General features: G+C 40.1%; 1 protein-coding gene across 5 annotated transcripts in view; it reads left to right on the top strand.

Moving 5' to 3' along the window:
* The window catches only part of tln2b (talin 2b), a 76,644-nt gene extending 68,794 nt beyond the window's left edge, over positions 1-7,850 (top strand). For 2 of the 5 annotated variants that reach the window (XM_034878548.1, XM_034878545.1), the window contains exons 51-58: positions 363-468; positions 1,110-1,115; positions 1,641-1,765; positions 3,880-4,005; positions 4,107-4,169; positions 4,279-4,461; positions 4,557-4,682; positions 5,611-7,850. In XM_034878548.1, coding sequence (XP_034734439.1) covers positions 363-468; positions 1,110-1,115; positions 1,641-1,765; positions 3,880-4,005; positions 4,107-4,169; positions 4,279-4,461; positions 4,557-4,682; positions 5,611-5,739 — 864 coding nt within the window. In that variant the 3' untranslated portion in view covers positions 5,740-7,850. The remainder of the gene's footprint in view (positions 1-362; positions 469-1,109; positions 1,116-1,640; positions 1,766-3,879; positions 4,006-4,106; positions 4,170-4,278; positions 4,462-4,556; positions 4,683-5,610) is intronic. The other 3 variants (XM_034878549.1, XM_034878547.1, XM_034878546.1) reach the window with 2 other exon arrangements.
* The last annotated feature ends 428 nt before the right edge of the window (positions 7,851-8,278 follow it).

The raw sequence follows: 8,278 nt of genomic DNA, 5'->3' as shown, positions 1-8,278 counted from the left end.
TTACAACCCGGTGTATCTCTAAAGAAGATCTGATTTAATTTCTGAGCACATTGTTGCTTAAATCTGCATATTAATCAGCAAAAAACTTGTATTCATTCAAATCTGTAGTCTATAATAACACTCCCCATGTGTTTTGTTAAGAAAAGTGTGTAGCCATGTTACAGTTGCTAATTTTTGTATTAAGTATTTTAATTTTTATCTTACTTCTATAATTGGGAGTACATCAAGTTGATTCTGGCAGCCACTAAAATTACCTTGTGGCGTAATTGTTTTATAAGTCAATTATAAGTGTTGGCAAGTTATTTTCTTCCGTAAATTGTTACAGAACAGATAGAAATGTTTTGGGCTCTCTTTATTCTTAGGTGCTGCACAGGCCCATGCCCGAGCAAAAGCAGCAACTGGCCTTACACTCGAAGCATGTGGCAGCGTGTGTGACAGAGCTCGTCCAGACAGCTGAGGCCATGAAAGGTGAGGCCACACACACTGTGACACACAAAAGTTAGGCTTAACAACCTTTAGTTACTGGTGACCCCATTCTGACTGATGTCAAGATTATATGAACAACTTAACACATGTTAAAGCTGTGTATATTTAATTTAAGTGTTTGCATTACATTATTTAACAGTACAATGGTTGGAAGTAAGAGGCTTTCCATGAGGAGCCAACTCAATTATGTAAAATATTAAAAAAAAAAATACTACAAAAAGGATGAGAGGATTGTGGATGAGAGGGTGAGAGGATGTTAGAGATTAGTCAAAGGAAAAATAATCCTCTTGTGCATGAATGATATTATGGTGTTATTGAGTCAAATCACCAAACTGTCTGCATCCGTAATAAAGATATAGGTCATGAAAATCCCTTTACAATATTAAAACACACACCGTAGAGTTCTTGCCGTGCAAATTGTTCTAAGTTAAGCTCCATAGGCTGGTTATGACACAGAGTGTTTTCCTATAGAAGCTGCACTGTTGCATCTGACAGGAGTAAAAGATTGTGTTTGGAAGAGAATTAGATTTCCGTCTATACCCTGAGACCCAGCGGGGCTATACACTTCACCTCTCTAATGTCCCATGTGCTCTCTCCCCCCCTTTCTTCCCTTGCTGCCTCAGATGGGGGTAAGTGAGATATGGTGTATTTTGCTCCTTCAGATCACCTTTCATAGAGTCAGAAGGGGGTAGAGGAGTTGGCGGGTTGTGGGTGGGGCTGCAGAACAGATTTCCCCAGACCTCAACGTAATCTATGAAAACATCGTTCCATCTGCTTTACCAAGCTGTTCCCAAACAGCTCCGTTTTATGGGCACTTAAAAACCCATATAAAAAAAGACAATGATCCATCAAATGTGCATTTCTTTTTACTTTTAGTTTATCTTATTTAACTTTGAGGCATTACTGTCATACTGCAAACAATTCTCTGTGTTTGGAGCTGATGAACGTTGCTGCAGCTGAAGTAGGGGGAGAGTTAGTATCGCTCTGATGCCTGAATTGTGTGAATGAGAGATCATTAAAGCATAATTGTGACCTCTTGTTGCATAACAGTATCAGTATGTATATATGTTATCACCAAAATTATTGGACTTGTTTTTGAGTTGAGAGCCTGTTCTAAAAAAGCCAACGTTGGATGTGTTGATGGTCGCTTTCAGGGTCAGAGTGTGTGGACCCTGAGGACCCCACTGTTATTGCCGAGACTGAGCTCCTCGGAGCAGCAGCGTCCATTGAAGCTGCAGCCAAGAAACTAGAGCAGCTGAAACCCCGAGCCAAGCCCAAGGTAAAAGTGACCCTTTCAACCCTTTTCTGTCACAAACCCATACACACTTTTTTTGCCATTAATCAACAGTGAGACGATGTGGGCCAAAGGCAGGGAAAAGTGACACTGACTTTGAGTTGGAGTCATCTTTTTCAGTGACTGAGCTGCTATCTCGCTGTCATTAACAGAACAAGTATTTTTTCTTCCTTACACATATGTTGACTCAGAAAACTGGTCCAGTGAGCTGACATATGATCAGGAAAACTTTCTTCAAAGGCACTTATGGTTATTTTGATATTTTGAGTTGTGTTGCCAGGAGACACACTTACACCGCTGGGTCCTCAAGCTTATGTTGGAAGAAGTTCAAAATGCGTGATGAACTGTTGTGACCCTTTGCGAAAGAAAGGGCCTCTGTCTAATTTAACTTAATTCCTTTGTTATATTGCAGCGTTCCTCGTTTCTAAACTAAACTGACTGGTTATTACAGAGGTTATTCTTCTCCCCCACACACGGTGTTACTGCTTAAAGATCTTTAGTGCATAATACACAGAGAAAATAAGCAAAAGATAGGAGATGGTAGTGATAATGCCTTTGGAAAGTGACCTGTTGTTCTATGTGCAAAAAACTGGGTTGTGTTTGTGGTGTGCCACTGCATGATTGTGTTGTTTGTTTATCTGTCTCTGGAGACTGTATAGTTGTGCCCTAGTGCTCTTCCTTCTGTGCCTGTAGTGCTTTTCCACCCTTTTCTAAACCTCTTCCTATGCACATAGTGATTGTCAGTTCACCCCTCTGCACGTATGATATACATTAAAGTATATTGGGGTTACCCCACTTTTAATAAAGCCCATATAATGCTCTGTCTCAAACTATAATTCCGTGGCTACAGACTGTATTTATGAGGACCTTTGTGTTTATGAAAGGGGATTAGGGAGTAAAAGGCTTTGACATTTTTTTAGATGTCAATGTCTCCCTCTAGTGATCTAAATCAACTGTACCAAGTCCTTAATTCTACTGTTTGTTTTCTAATGTGAGGACACACTTTTTTATGACCATGTCTTACCAATGCCTAAATATATTTAGAAACTAGGTAAAGCATTTGTCCATCCAGCTGTGTTCATGTACTGTGCACACATTATAATTGTTTAGAGTGATATGATTATCGGAAATCACGTTTTAGCCCTTACTTTTTTTCCCCAAAGACAGAGCTAAAAACTACCCCATATAATTCTCAGAGGCATACATCTACCCTAAGGTTTGTAAAATACCCCATCAGATTGAAACAGGTGTTATTTGTCTGAAAAAGCTTGGATTCTCTTTCTTCCTGCTCTTTACTCCCACTCGTCTCTGCTCCTTCGTCCCTCCCACCCTACAAGGAGGGAGGGCTTTTGTGCTCCCAGCATGCCTCCCTGCCTTGCCTCCCCCTCCTTCTCTAAGCCGTTGTAGACCTGGAAGCCTTCTCTGCAGGGCTCTGTCTGATATGTTTGATATATTAGGTTGTTATTCAGTCCAACTATATATCAAACATATTCCTACAGTGTCCCGCCCTGTCTCCAGCCACGTGTGCCTTATGTGTTTATGGAGGTCTCTGGTCAATCACATGCTGTTGACTGCTAAGCCAGAGATTTGTTAACGGTCTCTGAATTGATGCACTGGGATCTTCATAACGGTGTTAAGTCCAGGTTTGGGAATTGGGATATCATGTTCAATTGTGCTTTTTGTGAAAGAAAGTTGAACATGATAGGTTATGCTCAAGGCCGTGGCCAACATTGAGGACACTGAGGTCAATCACACAATATTTTGTGTGTTTTAGGAAGCTGGAGGGTGTTACATACTACAACAAATTAGAACTTGATGGATATTTTACAGGATACTTTTAAATTTTCTGTATGCTAATTTTACTTTGTTTAGGCCTATTAATAATTACATTTTCCCACCAGAAGTTTATTCCTGGGAGTGTAGAACATGCTTTGAAACAGCATTTAGACCATCATGTTGGGGAGTAAAATTGCCAGAAAATACAGTCAAACAATTAATGACAAACCCCACAATCAAGATTTAGTATTTATAAAATCCTGGTTACAGCCCTAGCTGACCTGGTAGGATGCTAAAGTCTAAATATGTGGTTTTACTTTCAGCAGGCAGATGAGACGCTGGATTTTGAGGAGCAGATCTTAGAAGCAGCAAAGTCTATCGCTGCAGCGACTAGCGCTCTTGTTAAATCGGCATCAGCTGCTCAGAGAGAGCTGGTGGCACAAGGCAAGGTCAGTGAACACACCTTCTCAGACACTCTGATTCATTAATATAAACATTACTTATAATATAAAACTACATATACATTTTTTTTTTTTTTACCCAACCTCAGGTAGGATCCAATCTCGCCAATGCTGTGGATGACGGCCAGTGGTCACAGGGTCTAATATCAGCTGTAAGTTCCCTCCAACACATTTACAAATGTATACATGCTTTAAAAAACTTTTTAATGTTACCAAGAATTAAACCAAATGTAAACTGTGTGGATTTGTTGTTTGGTTTAGGCACGTATGGTAGCGGCAGCAACCAGTAGCCTGTGTGAGGCCGCTAATGCCTCAGTGCAGGGTCACGCCAGCGAAGAGAAGCTCATCTCCTCGGCCAAACAGGTTGCAGCCTCTACGGCTCAGCTGTTGGTGGCCTGCAAGGTAAAGGCTGACCAGGATTCTGAAGCCATGAGGAGACTACAGGTAACACTGAAAGACAAAAAACGGTTTGAATGTGTCCATGGAACTGTGTACACACAGATTGTATGCATGCTAACTTTGAGATAATGTTTTTGAAGGCTGCCGGCAACGCCGTGAAGCGGGCTTCAGACAACCTGGTGAAGGCGGCTCAGAAAGCAGCATTTGACAAGTCTGAAGATGACAGCGTGGTGGTAAAGACCAAATTCGTCGGAGGCATAGCTCAGGTGAGACAAAAATCTTGGAAAATGTTTATGTGAGACCAGTAACAGAAATCATTCATATGTTTCCCCTTTTTACTGAATGTTTGCACATCTCACTGATATGCCAAAATGCCACCGTCATTTTGCAATGAGTTTCTGTGGATAAACAGCTCATCAGCCACCCACAGCTGCAAAACATCAAATCTCTTGAGGCCTTGTGAAATGGCTTCATTTTCATCTTTGCAAAAAATTTGAAAGTAATTGAAGAGTAAGTGTCTCTTTTTCAAAACTCCATGGTGCCACAGGAAGCTTTACTTTTCATCATGATTGATTGTTCCTTTTTCAGTCAGTGGTGCACCCCCGCTGGGCATCAGTGAAACTCACTGTCTCATTGATGTCTGATTATGGTCACACTGAGGGGCGCTTTGAACAGCGTTGTCTCTTTAACTAATGTACACTGTGATTGACCATTTATTCAGAATGTTAAAGCCTAATGCTAACTATTGTTACGACTATTATTCATTTTTATTCTGAAAACAGTTCAAAAAATATTTTAATCTGGCTGATGAACAACTGTGATGAACAAAAGTGATTGACAGCTCATGCACATGCAGTCCAAAAGTTGTCATGAATTTATCTTTTCAAATTTTAGCTGTAATGTTTAAACACTTCATTTCTTCATGCATCACAACCAATCTTCTCCACTTACAGAGATTTTATGAAACGTTGGTTCATTTGAATATACCATAAGCCGTACTTTGTCTCTATGACATGCTGTTTTCATTTTTCCACATGCTGTTTCTCCAGTGCGTTGTGCTTGGAGTTAACAGGCTGTACAGTCTGAGCTGAGTACTGTGCTATCTATTGGTTTTTCTTATCAAGTTATCCGCAGGAATGGGATTATGATGAGTGGAAGGCAAATTTTTCTGTCAGCCATTCCCTTTCTCCTTAGATCATTGCGGCTCAGGAGGAGATGCTGAGGAAGGAGCGAGAGCTGGAGGAAGCCCGGAAGAAGCTGGCTCAGATCCGACAGCAGCAGTACAAGTTCCTGCCCAGCGAGCTGAGGGAGGATGAGGGATGATTGGCAGATGGGGTGTGAGCTGCGCTGATAACACCTTCTTGTCATGGGGAGATGTTGCTGATTGTTGTACAATTGGCTGCTTTGCTCTCATATAACCGAGGAATATAAAGCACTTGAAACAGGCCTATTTGGTGAGAAAAACAAGTGCCTGTGCTCTGTAGTGTATTTGTGTGCGTGTATGTGCGTGTGTGATGTGTGTATGTAATTGTAAGTGAACGGCATTGACATTCAGAGTTCAATATGGAGAAGGTTGTTACAATTGACACTATAAGCAAGTTACTGTACAGGCAGTATGACAAAGTTGTATGATAAACGTATCTTGGCTTTGTAAGTGTTACTGCATCATGAGCATTGCCGACTGTTACTATAATGATTCAAAGATTTTTACGAGTGCAGAAATCCTGTATAATAACGGAATGTTCTAAATCAAATAGAAATGAACTGATGATCTCTCTGCAACTAGCAGAACAAACCTAAGCGTCCATAGCTTGTATTCTAAATGTAAAAACCTTAAGGGGTTCATAAAAAGGCAGGAGGGGGACACCTTATTTCACCACTGGCTTGCATGCACCACAATGTCTATACATATCAATGAAGCTACTAACCAACCGAGTAGTATAGCGTGGAAAGGCACTTGTATTTTACTAACAAAAATGGGAATTTGGGGTTTGCTGTTAAACCAGCAAATCTTTCGAAAAAAAGGATTCCAATTAAACTATGTTGTCCAGCTTGACGCCAAACAATGAGTGGTTCTGATCGAAGTAAATAAAAAAATAACTGGTCAACATTAGCTCTAAAGATATTTATTCTTGGCAGATTTTTCTTAAAGAGCAGACAGGTGTTGTTCAAAGAATCTGGACTACATTTGACCAAATATGTCTAGCTGCTTTTACATCCTGTCACTTCATGTAACCCCATCTGTTCTTCCATCACGTACATAGAGCTGTGTAAGGAACATATGTTTTTAAATTATTTGTCAAGTTTGTTCTCTCCTGTTTAATTCCTCTCCCATTAACACTGGCCAGATTCTGTTCAGGTACCCACTGTACCACACACACACACACACACACACACACACACACACACACACACACACACACACACACACACACACACACACACACAACATATATAGTTATTCTCCTCTGGTCACTGCCCTGTTATGGTAAAGGTCTTTTCACTTTAGACTGACTGACTGTCTATAGCAATACATTACAGTGAATATCCTAGTGGGACAATTTTAGTTGTAAGATTGGTTATGTGTAATGATATTTGGCTTTTGAATGAAACAAGCATACATTATGCACTGAAGTTACTCATAAACATGCGCACTGAAAACTGCAAATGAAAGGATAAAGCTTCAAGCTCTGATTGAGGAAACTAATTAAATGCTCTGTTTCTTCTTTAGAAAATAATGTATAGTATATTGGACATTATAAGCTGTTCATCTCCTCAGTCTGTCCGTGCCAGTGTCTGGACTGCATTGTGTACTAGTGCCTTACTTGAGTCTGCCCTACGAGCAGTTGATGATCAGGCTGAGTGGGAGCCTGAGCCTTGTCCTCTCTGGATCAGGACATCATGCCAGTCTAATCCCCATCGGGGTCTTAATAAACTGTCACCTAGTCCTTTGTCATACAATACAACGCCTTGGCCGGTGGCCTACTTGCTTACAATATTATAAAGCTGATATTAAGGGCATCTGTTGATACCTTAGGATTTGGAGACCATGTTGGAAAACTAACACTAGACTGCATTCCATGAGCATGTGGCAATTTGTGTTTAAAGTCAAGAAATTGTTGATATCATTATGCCAAGTCCCATTTAAATGTTGGACTTCAGAACTTCCTTGTTTCATTGTCTAACCACTATATAAAAACAATATACGTTTTTATCAGTAAATGTCAGAATTACCCTGAAATATATTGTCTAACTGATTTGTCCGACTATTAACGGGAAATAGAAAAAGTTACTAGCTCTGTTATGAATAGGTGTTGTGCTTTCTTTAACAGACTGCATTAGTTTATGATTTGATGCTGTATGTATAATATTTATCTGGTCACAAAAGTATTTTTTGTATTCACCATAAATAAAGAGTTTCAGTACCATTAGGATTATGTTGCCCTTTTTTTGTTATAGCTATGAATGTTGTTGACAATGTCTCGTGGAAAAAGGTCATCCTGCATTCTTTCCACCAGATGTCAGTATTATCCTTCATAGTTCAGTCAGAGGGTTCAGTGGATGTTGGGAGAAATAAGTTCTAGTGGAAGGATTGGCAAAGTTGGCCAGACCAAATATGGACCTAGTTGATTCTTTTTTTTTCTCCCCTCCTGGTTCCCACACCAGACCTTGAACTATGCAGAAATTCTCATTTAGATGTTTTGGTCAAGAATGAGAGTTTTGCACTCTGGGTTTTACAGTTACACAGCTAAAATATTTTGTGGGGCTGTTTAGAAGTACTCTAATATTGACATTGTGTTGGTCTGCTACTCAAACTTGTTGAGTTCAACTCAAACTTGAACTTAGACTTGGCTTTTTCTTC

Source organism: Etheostoma cragini, chromosome 8, assembly GCF_013103735.1.
Source record: "Etheostoma cragini isolate CJK2018 chromosome 8, CSU_Ecrag_1.0, whole genome shotgun sequence".
In the NCBI taxonomy this organism is placed as follows: Eukaryota; Metazoa; Chordata; class Actinopteri; order Perciformes; family Percidae; genus Etheostoma; species Etheostoma cragini.
The sequence above is the reverse complement of the archived record's forward strand: the minus strand, read 5'-3'. Positions and strand labels throughout refer to the sequence as shown.